The sequence below is a fragment of the Emydura macquarii genome, unplaced genomic scaffold, assembly GCF_026122565.2.
Source record: "Emydura macquarii macquarii isolate MOO-44397 ecotype Brisbane River unplaced genomic scaffold, CSIRO-AGI_Emac_v2 contig_2636, whole genome shotgun sequence".
NCBI classification, from domain to species: Eukaryota; Metazoa; Chordata; order Testudines; family Chelidae; genus Emydura; species Emydura macquarii.
Window position 1 is genome coordinate 40,666,515 of NW_027132773.1, and position 13,998 is coordinate 40,680,512.

At 39.2% G+C, this 13,998-nt stretch overlaps 1 protein-coding gene across 2 annotated transcripts in view; it reads right to left on the minus strand.

Moving 5' to 3' along the window:
• The window catches only part of MAGI2 (membrane associated guanylate kinase, WW and PDZ domain containing 2), a 1,036,622-nt gene that overhangs the window by 432,181 nt on the left and 590,443 nt on the right, over positions 1–13,998 (minus strand). For both annotated transcript variants that reach the window (XM_067564540.1, XM_067564538.1), the window contains exon 3: positions 4,793–4,912. In XM_067564540.1, the coding sequence (XP_067420641.1) occupies positions 4,793–4,912 (120 nt within the window). The remainder of the gene's footprint in view (positions 1–4,792; positions 4,913–13,998) is intronic.

Consider the following 13,998-nt stretch of genomic DNA (forward strand, 5'->3'; position numbering starts at 1 on the left):
AAACTGTAGGAGTAAGCTGAGGAGTAGGTTTTCCGGCCAAATAAATCTAGTCTTTTTGGTGTGGACCTGAATTGTTTTCCCTTTTCATTCACCACTGTGACCACATGGCAGGTTAGGGTAGAGGGCATGTAAAAGAATTCCACACCCTGGAATTCCTATAGCATTTCCTATATACCTAATGAGAGATAGACAGTGCTGAAGCAGGCATCTTCCATGATACTCCCATTGATACATCATTTCCTGATGAGGAGGCCTGAAGCATGTCCATTAACTTGTGTGTCTATTCCTGTACTTCCTCAACAGGGATTTGGAGGGACTTGGCCATCCTTTTTAATACATCTTGGGAACCTTTATAATAATTCAGTTTTGGGGCCATGAGTCAGGGGGACGAAGAGGACAAGGTGACTGATGCAGAAAGGTCGCCTCCTGGAGACTACTCTTCTGTCACTTCCTCCTTTACTTGTGCCTATATTGGAACGGGCGGGGGGGCAGGGGGGCATGGCGTTATTGGGAGATCTGTATAGGCTGGGCAGTGGATGGCGCAGCCTTTTGGAAGTGTGGTTGCACCCTCTGATTGAAGTTGCTCTGAACAGGCCATGATCCCCAACAGGGCCACATAGACATTGATGGGTAAGAGCCTGGTAGCCAGGGGGTAGGGAACCACAGGCCTGATGTCATGCAGTCTAGAGTTCCTCATGACTAGGAGTGCCTACCTCAGGGCAGACTGTCAAAAACAAGGCACATGCCCCAAATTAGTGGTGTGTTCTATAATTAGATTTCACCAAGCCAGCAACAAACGTGAACTCTTGGATCATTATAACAGCCTTAACATGGAGTCGCAGACAGTCTTCTTAGTCTATCCTGCCACGCAGACAAACTGGACTTAGGGATAAATGGTCACTTTCACCAAAAATCACAGCATGTTCAGGTTGCTTCCAGTACCAAGAGACCAGTCACGTATTCCAGATCAATTGGTACCCTAAATCTCACACCAAAGACAATGCCTGTACCAATCCTGTAATAAACTATCTAAAGGTTTATTAACTAGGAAAAATGAGAGTTATTTACATGTTAAAGAAAGCAAACATACACACACAAATGAGTTATCATCTAAATTCTAAGAGTGACAAGTTATAGTGATCTCTCAATTTAAAGTGTCTTTCAGGACATACCCAGGATGCAGCCCCTGGGTATCTCTGGCTTCAGTTTAATGTCTTTGGCCCTGTCAGAGTTCAAACAGCCAAAGAGATGGAAAATTTTCCTGTGATTTTATTATTTTTCCTTCATTCAGTTCCAAATCCACAGGATGAGCTTCTGTGCATGCAGCATTTCCAAGGTGCATTAGGGCCATTAACCAATCCTTTGTATTGAGATATTCCTTAATAGTCCATCTGATTTTGATAGTCTTTCTGGATTGGGGAAGGGGATTCCCATACCTGAGTTCACAAGTTCAGAGCAAACATTTTCAAAGTTATAAAGCAAAACTTGCATATTTTCTTATATAATGGAATACCAACATTACAAGCGAGATTAATGCATGCAGCAACTTACAAGCCCTTCACAGAGTCTAAACACTAAATATATTCTTATAAGACTAAAACCTGTTTTTTTTGCAAAACTAACATACAGGTGAACTGGTCTGGTCTCCAGTTATGAGTTTGTTAGTTCTTAGCTAATGCCTGCAGCCTGGGCAAGAGCTGGCATCTGGCCTGCCAGGGTCACACCCGGTTCTGCAGGTCCCAGTACTCTCTTGTGAAGAATGTCTAAACTCTCTATAATATGTTAAGGATTGTGGTGAGAATCTGGGTGGGTAAAGATGCTGGTGGTATGGATCTTCCTCACTCTCGGACTGAGGATGGCGCCGAAGATAATATATAGCCCACACTAACAGATAGACTTGGTGGCATTATGGTTCTGGCTGTATCTGCAGATCCACTGGTGCTGCGTACTTGAATGCTGTCATGCGGAGAGGCATATATAGGTGCCCTGAACCAGGTTTTCTCAGGACAGTATCGCGATCTCTGTAATGGTAATAGTGCACTACCCCGGCTGGCTTGGTTCAGATGCTGAGGGATTCAGCACCAGGGCTGCTCTGGGAGACAGTGCTATGGTCACTGCTGAACTCCTTCCCAAAATCCTGGATTATGGTGCTGGGTGCTTTGGTACTGTGAGTTGGAATTGGCATGAAACTGAGCTTCGTTTGGAAACCATCCTGGACCGCAAAGTCTCAGATGATGTTCAATGCTACAGGGTGGCTTTCCTCATAGAGGAAGCCCTGTGAGGTGATCTATCTCAAGAGCTACTGGCTCTCTGAAGACTGTCAGAGGATGACGTGGTGGTAGTTCTAGTTGGGGACCTCGAAGGCAATAAGCCTGCACTTAGGTTCTGAAAGTCCCTGTTCTGGAGGGTTCAGTGAGCCCAGTTCAAAAGTGGGATATTTTTAGCACTGTAGCACAAGCTCTAAGAGCCCAAGTCTGCCAACCCAGCCTTTGAGATGCACTGCCGCTCATTGTGTAGATGTACCCACAAATTGTACATTTACTGGGGCCATGCACTATGAGTGTCCATCTGATGCTGGGATAGATCCTTTGCATGAGGGGCAATGTCTGAACCCAGGAGAACTGGACAACACCACCCCAGGGGTGAACAGAACGCTAAGAAGTAAAAGTAGCAATGAGCAACTGGACAAAAATAATTATTAACTAACTATGATCTAGAAACTCACCTGTAAAACTATTAAGCTATCAACTATAGTTGAAAGGTTGGCAGTCTCTTGACTAGTCGGAACTCCATTTCTAAGCTGTGAGAATGGTGGCTGGTGTGCCTTTGTATTTCCCCACTGTGGAGCACAGTACTGAAAAACGCATGACACCCTACGAGTACTGCTAGCCAAAAAGACTCTAATCTCGATGTCACAAGGTGCATGCAACATTGCCCATCTGTAAACCAGGAGTATATTCCGGCACATTATCTTAGTTTCCATGACAAACCTCATAATGGGAGGCCTGGGTGGCAGGGACAGGATTTTACAGAGATAAGTCTCATGGTTTTATTTTGGTTTGCTTTTGGCAAATTACAAGATTGCCAAAAGCAATCAGGGAGTGATGTGCCAGACATCATGCTGCCTCGGCTTTGAGCCCTTATCCCGCTAGATTCTCAGCAGAGTGGTGCGGTCATGCAGTGCTTCCCAACCAACAATTTCAGAACATTTCACCTTGGTGTCCACTCAACTTCTTGTAGATGGTATTAAAAGACACTTCTCTGTAACCCTCCAGGGAAGCAAGAACCTTATGATTTAATTTAAACTAGCAGTTCAACCTCTACAATCTTTCTACAAACTAATGAAATTACATTGTCAAGCAATGACAGACCTGTGCTAAACTTACATAGCTTTAATGCAAGCTTCAAAACCTAAATTAACATAAAGAGACCTAACATTCACTGAAAGTCTGATGACTGCAATACTTTACCTTTTTGTTATTGTTTATGCAAGTTTCTCCCTTAGATGTCAGAGAGTGAAAAAGAGAGGAGAGGGAAAGAGATGCATTTTTCCAGTTATTTGACTTCCTTTAATGGGAACTCTTCTTTGCTATAATTTGGTATTGATCTAGCCCTTTATGAAAATTTATTTACTTTTCAATGGGTACTTTATGCTGATTAAGTAAGAAAGGATTACTTTCCTTCTTGCTATTTATAACAGAGCTAATAATTTTCTCTGGTGTGAACTGCTCTTTATTCATCTTGAGATGTTTTTCCTGACTGGGAAAAAGTCATCATTGGTACTCTTATCACATGGTACAAATATGGGGCCATATCTTGCCACTGGATCTGCCCACACAGAGCTTCCTGCAGGAATAGGTCATATTTTCAATAAGATAGATGGTGGGTTTTTAATTTCTCATTCAATTTGGAAAATAGCTGAAATAAAAATATTGATCCCTTCACTTTTATTCTTAAATACTTCCGTTTAAACCAAACATTTATTACCTTTTAGTGCAGATTTTGGTTTCATTACTGCTCCAGCATATGCAACTGTTTGATTCACAAGAGTTTTGCTTTCAGGATGGTTATGTTTTGGAACAGATTTGAAATCAGATGAATCAATCATGCCCCTCGGGGAACACTGATTTGCACTAAACTGCTAGCTCTTCACCCCTTAACCAGACATTTTCTAACACAGCACATAACTAAGAATCCCTATCTATTTGACAGATACATAAATTAATAAATTCTTTTAAGTAACTTTACAAAGCCCAGGAGACATGACATTACAAAACCTTCCTGCCTTACTTAAAAAGTGCTGTCTCAGCCTCCAATGAATGCTGATATTTACAGGGCCATCAATATTACACAAGCAGCAGGGAAGTGTCAAGACCTACAATTGTTTTCTCACTGAAGACTTTGCTTTGTCCTGTAAACGTGCTAAATAAGCAATTATTTGTTTGAACTTCATCTATGTTACCTCAGGTACTTGGCATAAATAACTAATGTTTCTTTCACACAACCTCAAAGTATTATCCTGTTGGGCTGCATGACAACTTACATGAGTACGTGTTAGTTTTGCTCTCCGGGTCTCTCTTAGGCTAGTGTGATGTATTAAAATTACAATGAACCCATCTGCATTTTAGCTTTTTCATATGAAAATACTTTCACAATTGCCAACTGGCCCCTCATAAGTTTCAGATAACTGTTGCAATGACAAATTTGTAATGAGATGTCCTGATGCAATTCTGTTAAACTGGAAAAATTTAAAGAAAACATAAAACAAATTTAGCAATACAAATGTACTTACCTTCATATGTTCCACTTTCTAAGAGAGCACCAGTTTTCTCCAGTTCCATAAAATCTTCAACAGTAATGAAAATATAGTCCACACCTGGGACCTCCCCCTCCTTATGTGGCCTTGTAGTGCCTAATAATAAGAGGGAAAGCACATCAGAATTTTTTGTTATCAAGCATATATTAACTGCAATTTGATATCTGAAGCACTATAAAACTTTCATTAATACTTGCACTGTGCTAGTCCTATCGTATGGTTTGAGAAAATCATAGGGTGGTAAATTACTGTATATTGCATCTTCCTTTCCAATGTTATTTGCAAAACTGTATAGCTCTGACTATCTGGATTTTCAGTGTAAATATAGAAGCTGGTGGAGGTGTGTTAGAGCAATTTGGAATTCTGGGTCAGACCTTCTTAGGTCCCAATTTACTTACCTCTGGCTAATAAAAAAGTATAATTCTGCTGTGCTTATTGAGCTGCTAGAAAGGCATGAAATCATGAAATCAGGAATTCATATGTACAATTAGTCTTTTTTTATTTATGACTACAACATTTTCTGTGGCTTTAAAAATCAGTTATTTTAATGTATCAAAGTCTGCTTCTGCTCAATACAATTTTTTCTTAGAGCATTTTACATCCAAGTTATAATCTGTGTGATCACCTATATATATATTTAAAATACATTTTTACTATGAAACCATGCTCCACAACTAACTTCTTAAGACACTTTTCCTTTATAAGTCTGATTCTGATGCCCTTCCAACCTCAACTTTCGAAAAGAAAACTCCTTTTGGCTTAATAAAAGATCACACACACAAAATGTTAAGTGATCATTTTTAGAAGATGTTTGAAGTGGATCACACAAGGTTTTTAGCAGTTGTTTTAAAAGATTCAGCTCTCTATCTCATTTTTTTTAATAAGACTTCAATTTGGGGGGTTGGAGTGGACTGGAGGGGAATCTCAATTCTAAAAAACTGGCACAAAGATGTATACATAAGCATGTTGAATAGATAATTTTGAAGTTATTCACTGTGGAAACTCTGACCCCTGGGAGCTCTGTCCAGTCTCCAGAGACACTAGACTTTGCGATAAGTGATCAACACCATGGGAACACCATGAGAAAGAATTTCAGTCTACGCAGCTCCTGAGCTCCATAGAGGAAAGTTTAATAAGCACTCAGGAGTCAGGTTTGTCAGGAGAGAAAACGCAGCACTTTTTATTAACTGCACAAAACACTGAGGACCCAATCCTGCAATGCTGGTGGAAACCTGTGCCTACTATCATTCTGAGTCTGCTCAGGCCCTGGAGACGTCCAGACTAGACTAGGTATGCTCAAAGACTTTACATAGGGGTAATAATAAGGAGTAATGACCCTGTTTTGAATAAGGAAACTTTGGTGCATTGACTTTGTGCTGTACTTAGTCATAGCAATGGGAAGAACATAACACAAAATGAAGGAAGTTTTAATTATTTGTAAAGAAGACAATTATCAGCCAAAATATTACAAAAGATATAATTAAGATTATATAGAGATTATCTGTTTTTTTAAAACGCTATTTTTTACAAAAAAAAAATATCCAAAGCCAGGCAATTTGGAGTTAACTTAGAAAAAAACATTTGAAAATCAAGAAATTTGATCAGAATGTCTGGAAGTACTCCTCTAAGGTTCCAACAACAGGCTTAATTTCCCCCCTTGACCCTACCCTCGTTACCATCTCTGATCACCATTCTCCATTTAAGTTTCACTGTTAGACTACAAATCTCTGCACAAAAAAAATCTATGTAGTAGCTTGTAAACTATGAATCAAACCCCTAAATTAGAGGCTGAAGACCAAACCTTTCACCACTTTCATCATATGAGCCAAAGGCCGTAACATCAGACCCATTATCCTTTGTATATGGTCCACATAAAACACTGTTCTCATCTGACTCAATTATTAGCTAATACCCCAACTCCATCTATTTCACCTTCCCCAGAATGGTGAGAATGCATGTTCCAAATACAGACCAACTTGTGCAATCTCCATCCTAAACATATAGGCTATTACCTGCCCCTCCCCCCAAAAAACACCCTCTATGCATGTGTGAATTCGCCTGTACCTGATAAGCCTATTATATAATCATACAATAAAAGGACATACTACTGTAATTCAGATATCCAACAAGGAGTGCTTAACCTTTTTCATATAGCCCTTAGAAATTATGCTCCCATGAGCTTTTTAGTGATGATTGCCTCCAAACTTCCTTTTGTGTCAAGAATATCAGCATTATCTTGTGTTTCAGAATCTCCAGAGATTTGGAGTTATGATAATAGATGTGCTAACTATCTAGGACCCACTGTAGTATAGGATTAATAGATTGCCAACTCTTCAATATTCGCCACTTTTCCTCTGAGTAACTACTGAACTAATTCCCAAGCATCGTGTTAAGAGACGATTCATGGCAAAGGTGCTGTCTTTTAGATGAGACATAAAACCAAGTTCTTGAGTTCCTGTAGTCATTAAAAACTCATGGCACTTCTCCCGAAAGTGAAGGAATGAACATGATGTCCAGGCCAAATTCCAACTGGGGTATTATATTCTGCCTACTTAACTTCCTTTTCAAATTTTCACTGTCTGTCCTAAATTGCTGTGCACTATTATAATGCTGCAGTTTTATTTTGGAAGCAGCTGCAGTTCCTGTTAGATAAGTGATCTTAGTGCAAAGTATATAATCTGTGTATCAGTTTGTAAAACATTTTGTGATTGCACATTTCAAACTACCTTACCTTGTATTGGAAATCTTGGCAAATTGCCAAATTACAGTCCTTTAAGTCTTGGCTGCTCAATATAAGCAATGGAAAATCCTATTGCATTATATCTCAATCTTGGACCAAAATAGAACTACATTATGCAAAGCAGCTAGCCATTTACCTTTCACAAATACTAAAAAAGAGAGAGAAAAGAAGCAATCTATTTCCATAGCTATCTTTAGACATTTAGACATCTCTAGCATGTCTCAGATTTGAGCAAAGATACAGGATTTGTACTTACTTCCTGTATAGCACAGCTTTAGCCCAGTTTTCCCAGCCCATTTTTGCACTGGTGTAACACCACTGACCTGAATGGATTTCCTCTTTAACTGCACCAGTATAAGAGGATAAGCAGGCCCTATAAACAAACACATGAGCGTTCATGGACTAAAAATTATTAATGTTAGTGTTTTATTCTGTGGTGTCATTAACATAATAACAGAGGTTTACTTTATTACGAGCCACATAAAGCACTGTGTGGACATGAACATCTTGCTCATCTCTTTGCAGGGCCCAAGCATAATTTTTCGGGCCCAGTACAAACTTGTAACACGGGCCCTCTCCCACACACATACCACAGTCCCTCATCCCATACCTACAATCTCATGAGCCGTGAAAAAAAGCTCAAATTCTGAAATTACTGTTACATAGTCTACGTTTCTGAAAAATGCCCCCCTTTTGCTAATTTTGTGTAACATAACACCCAGCCTGAGTGTCCTACAGGTTTGCTGACTATTTTGCAACTTTTTGGTCATTTTAAAGGAATTATAGCCTGTCAATGTCTTGATTTTGTTCATCTGCTTCCCTAGTTAGTATATTGTCTGACTGCAGAAAGGCCTTGTCTGATTTGAAAAACTGGAGGATAGGTTGGTGTCCTTTAGCTTCTTTTAGTTCCCTTTCTTTTACCTTCTTACGTTTCTGGCTGCCTGATTTGTATTTATAGCCACCACCAGACACGGCAGTATGGGGTGGGTATGTGTGAGACTGTGAGTGAATTAGACACTTACTCACATATATTTTGGGCCTGCAAATCCTACCAAAAGAAGCAGCAGCACCAGCTCCCACTGTCTTATGGTGCTTTGCTTTGCCCCTCCCACCAGCTGTCCCTCCCTCCTGCCTATGCACAAGGAACTCTGGGACTGGTAGTTCTTGATCTTGTTACGATAGATCATGTCACAGAGAGGAGCACAAATCTCTCTGTCTCAGTCACAAACTACAAGTCCTAGTTTAACTGCACAAGCGCACACTCTCTGTTCTAGAGAAGGGCCTGGGCTGGGCCAGGAGGCCCAGCAACTCACTGTTCAGAGTGTTGCTTGAGACTGTTCGAACACTGCTTCTGATTGGCTCCAGCAAATCTCACAAGATCTGGACAATAGATATATAGATACAGGTAAATCAGTTTCTATAAATATCCTCAGGCATGATCTATAATTTAGCCTCAATTTTTTCCTGATGGTAATGCGGGTTGCAGCCTGGGATGGCCCCCCCAGGGCCTCCAGGCTCTGGTAAAGTGTACCCTTTCTACACCCCCCCCATGTGGGGGCCCTGTTTCTTTTCAAAAACAGAGATGCAGACCTTAAGAGGACATACTTGCTTTGTAACATTTAGCTTATTACTGATGTAGAGAGAAAATCACGAGGCCAGCTGCCGTTTTGTTAGCATTGTAGTGTGAGAAAAAGTGTAATCTTCCAATTCCACAAAAAAAACCCAGGAAGTGCCAAGGACACCAAGAGGAACATGTATGAGGGATATCTATGACAACTGCAATCTGGGGACACATAACCCTGACCCTCACCCCTTTGTTCCTGATAAATCAGAGAGGAGTGAAGAGGCAGTTTGCATTTACAACTGTTTACTCAATGCAAGTGTAAGCAAATATATAGGCATTGCAATCATTCCCATCCAGGTACAGCTTTCCTAGAAACTAAAGGCTCAGTCCTGTAGAGTACTGAATGCCTTCTACTCTTGTTGTGTTCACTTAGGTGAGGGCACTGAGCATCTCACAAGATGGGACTTTTAAGATCTCAGTTCTGGCCTCAAATGCCTGCAGCTACTACTGAAGGTTTTGGGATCAATTATCCTCTCACATCAGCTTCACACAGGTGTAATTATACTGGCTTTCCTGATTTCCACTGGTGAGAGAGGAAAATCTGGCCAGGTCAGAACTGTGTACATGCATGCCAGGACAGAATTTGGCCTTAAAACTTTCAGTCCAGAACAGCCTTTGGAAGAGCTCAATTTATTCTTTAACCCTTTCTTCCCATCCCCAATGCTGGGCTGGTTACACAATTCTGAAATGTATGGTTTGGTAATTTAATTATTCAGAAAACTTAATTCAGATATAGTTCGTTTTCCTCTTCTACTTTTCTCCCAGTTTTTTATTGACAGAACACTACATAACACTGAAATGACTTGCACATAGTCAATTAGCTTAGTCTGAATGAGATTCCATGTTCCTTGCTCTACTGAGCAAACCAGAAAAATGAGTTGATCAAGTGAGTATGGAACAGCCTAAACCAACTTTACAGATGATACATGCAGAGTTCTAAAATCAGACGCAAGACATACGAAGCAAGGAGAGTTCAATTACTGTTCATAAAATCACCATTTTCCCAGTTTTAATATTGCTAATGACACAGTAACTCTGAATGTGTGATACAAAGAGCAAGAAGGTACAGATTATATTACAACAGTTCACTACTTGGTTTTAATTGTACATTATAGCATGTTAGACAGATATCAAGTGGGACTGACAGCTATCACAATGCTGTGAGCTCTGCAATGGCTACCTATTCACTCCAAAATGAAATTCAAGAGAACTTTAAAGCCTCAAAGCATCTGGAGTCCAGCTGCCTGGGAGATGTCCTCTCCTGTCCTGTCACAACAGTCACTGCAAGTTCAGACGAGGCAGTTTTGATTTCAGTTAGAAATTTCCAAGTCAGGTAGCAGAGTGTTTTCAGAAGAAAGTCTTGTCTTTTGGAACTGGCTTCTTCTGGTGGCACTACCAGTGTAAGTTTGATACCAAGGGAATGGTGTAAGACTTACACATTCAACCAACTGATAGAGCCCTGCAAATCCCATCATTTTGTGGATGGCAGCCTGGATGCAGATACAAATTTTGTATCCGCACAGGCTTTACCTGCTGACATTGTGCCAATATTTAGGTCTCTGGTGAGGCAGCCGGCTAGTGAGACTGCAGTGAACCATCTACACGAGTGGCCTTTGCAATTTTGTTTGTTGTTTTTTTAATTGTTTGTAGGGAACCCAGGCACCATGATAATAGATGCGGAAGAATCCTTAAAATAAATAAGAAAGGAAATATGCTAATACAGTATAATAGCAGTAAAGTAATTTTTAAAGCTATCATATACATGCGCCTGAAAACCGATAAATAACATTAAGCCCATAAAAAGTTAGTTCTATGTCTGCCACCAATGGCTGTAATTCTTTTATACCTATCTAGATGGTTGGATGGATAAAGAATAATACACTAAGGAGTCAACCCAACTGGACACCACATACATTAGAAAAGCTAAAGAGCCATGGTTCAATTTTCAAATGAAGGGTTCTTAGCATAACACCCAGATCCTGTATTTGCTCCATCAGAGCATTTATGAGACTATGTGCTGTCTCAGATGCAGTTGTATGAGCAATTTCTTCACGCCAACATTTTAATATTCAAGAACAGCTGTCTTGAAATAGTTTATGCTTGACATCACCACTCCAGTGCCTGAAAAGCTGCCATCATAACATCCTCTATTATTGGTGCCACTGCTCACTTATACACTATACGAAGAGTCAGACTGCAGATTTATATAAATGTCAAATCATGAAAATTAATGTTAGTTTAAAAAAGCGGAACCACTGTTGCAAAAGAAGAATAAATACTACAAGTTGTTCTATGCTCAATACAATAGATATATTTTTCAAGAACACTTCATCCTTGCATGGTAAATAACCCATGTCTTTGGCAGCGTTACAGGAATATATCACATCTGTACTCTATATGCCATGCATAAGAATGGAGATAAATGCTTGAGTCCCTGCATGTTTCACTAGCTACCACAAACTTCACACAGTTATTTTTGTGCAGCTGCATTGTCAATGCTCTGGTCTCTAAGTGTATTCTAGATGTTTATTATGTGAATACTGTTTCGTGCAATGTGTAGCCATAAAAGACATATACCTCCCTCAAGCCAAATCGCCATTATTATTATAATTTATTTATTGAATTTCAGTTGTGCTAGGTGCTGCACAAACACAGAGCAAGAGGACAGTCTAAATGTGTGGTAAGTTACAGCAGTGGTTGCACAATGAAATATTAGATTAATTTTTTCCATACATATGAAAAGTATTTTATAGAATCTAGGATCTTAATACATTTTATTTGTTCAAAATACAACAAGAAGATTAAACTATTAAAACAAAAAGCTTCCAAGTATATAATGCCCTTTGGTAAGGCATGCACATAGAATGAATTTGTTCTGTAATTTCACACTGTACAATGGCTTGTTATTGATAGCAGTATGCCAGGCTGTCATAAGATAGCTGGAGGGATCCCTCCCAAAGAAACAGACTGCTAGTCTTTATTAAACTTCAGTTAAGCCCTTGGTATGACCTTGTATACGTTTTGCCTTAGAAAATTTCAACAGTGTTTAATTAGCTATTTTGGTTTTTTGACAAATTACTCAGGGACAATATTACTATAAGGAACTGAACTTTATGGGAAATTATACCTACTTCATCAAATTACTAAATACATAAAGCAGAGAAATACCACATTCATTTTGTTCTGCTGAATTCCCAACTGAAGAGAACACGGAACATCATTTTCAGTGAAAGTGAATTTAGATGTACTACAAGGCAAGAAGCCCCAAGTGTTTATGATATTTCTCACAGTAACAGCATAAAACACAATGCCATAAAAATCCCTTTTGCCAAGGGTTACAATAGGCAAAAGATTTTTTTCTCCATCTTTCTGAGTTACTCGTGCATTTGTTTCCACTACCAACAATTTCTCTGGCATATTTTTAAATACATAAGTTGGATAGCAGCGGGCTGACATCAAAATCCCTGAAGTATTTCTCAGGGTTAATCATTTCAAACTCTATTAATGAGCAGTGGTCTGACACCAATTTTCCTGGAGTATAGCTTGGTTTAATCATTCCAAATGCACTAACAAGCACAGTCTAAATGTTATAGAATGAAACAAAACCAGGCACTTAGCAGTTGCTGAACTATACCATTAGATGGAAACTTAGGTATTCCATGCTCAGAAAAAACAGAAATTATATGCAATAGTGTCTCTTTTCCTATGACAGGTATTTTTGATCACTTCCAGGCCTACACTGTTGTCAAATGATGATGCCACACTCCACCCCAGAGCTGGTGGGTGATGTGTTTCATGTCAGTAGAATACTCAAACCTTCACTCCCTATGTACCATACAGTCTCACTGATCTCAGTTGGAGTGGAGCTAAAAGGACCCTCCATTGTCCACTGAAGTCAATAGCTGCCTTTCCGTTGACTGCAGTGGGCACTGGATTAACCTCATAAAGAACAACTGGTACAATAGTTTGTGAAGCACTTTGGGCTGAAAGTCCTCAATCATGTGTTATAATTTTTCTGGAAATACTAAAATGTAAGATCACCCAAAATAGTCAAAAGGGGCTATGTACATTTCACAATTTTGATACATCCACATTCTACAACGTCTCCTCATAGAGTATATCTTTTAAGATGTAATAATGACATTCATAGATAAAAGCTAATAACAGAGGAATGTGAATACCTTGTGTCAAATCAAGCACAGAAGATTGCAGTCATGACTGTAAAATAAAATAAAATAATAGTAATAAAATAATAATAATAATAATATGGAAATCACTTGTAGGCACAGATTTTGTAGGAATCCATAGCAACTAAAATGTATTGTACATAATTCTTGGGAGAACTCAGACTGGAAACGTATGGGCATTCTGGCATTTAAGGATTTGGTTAACAAACAGGTTATCTACTAACTGCCTGAGAAAGTGTACTTTTCAGTGTTCATGAAGTGAATCAGATTAAACGAAAAGAAATTACTTGCAAATCTTTCTGAACTTGAAATTGTTATCCAAAAGGGTTGTTTAAAGTGTGAATTAGAAGCTAACTGGAAGCAATGGAAGACGCTGGAATTTCTTTCATGAAATCCATCAATGCCCTTGATCACACTTCCATAAAATTTCCCAGTGTCAGTTCCTTTTTCAGATTAATTTTAAAACTAAAATACCATGATCTGATGCATAAGGGCAGGTTGGTGAGTAAGCAGTGATGTCGGTTCTGAAGAGAAGCTGGATATATGTGACTGGCATTTGGAAAATCCATTGACAGACTATTATTTTTAAGATTTCTTCTACTTCAAAGGTATTCAGTGCATCTCTTCCATG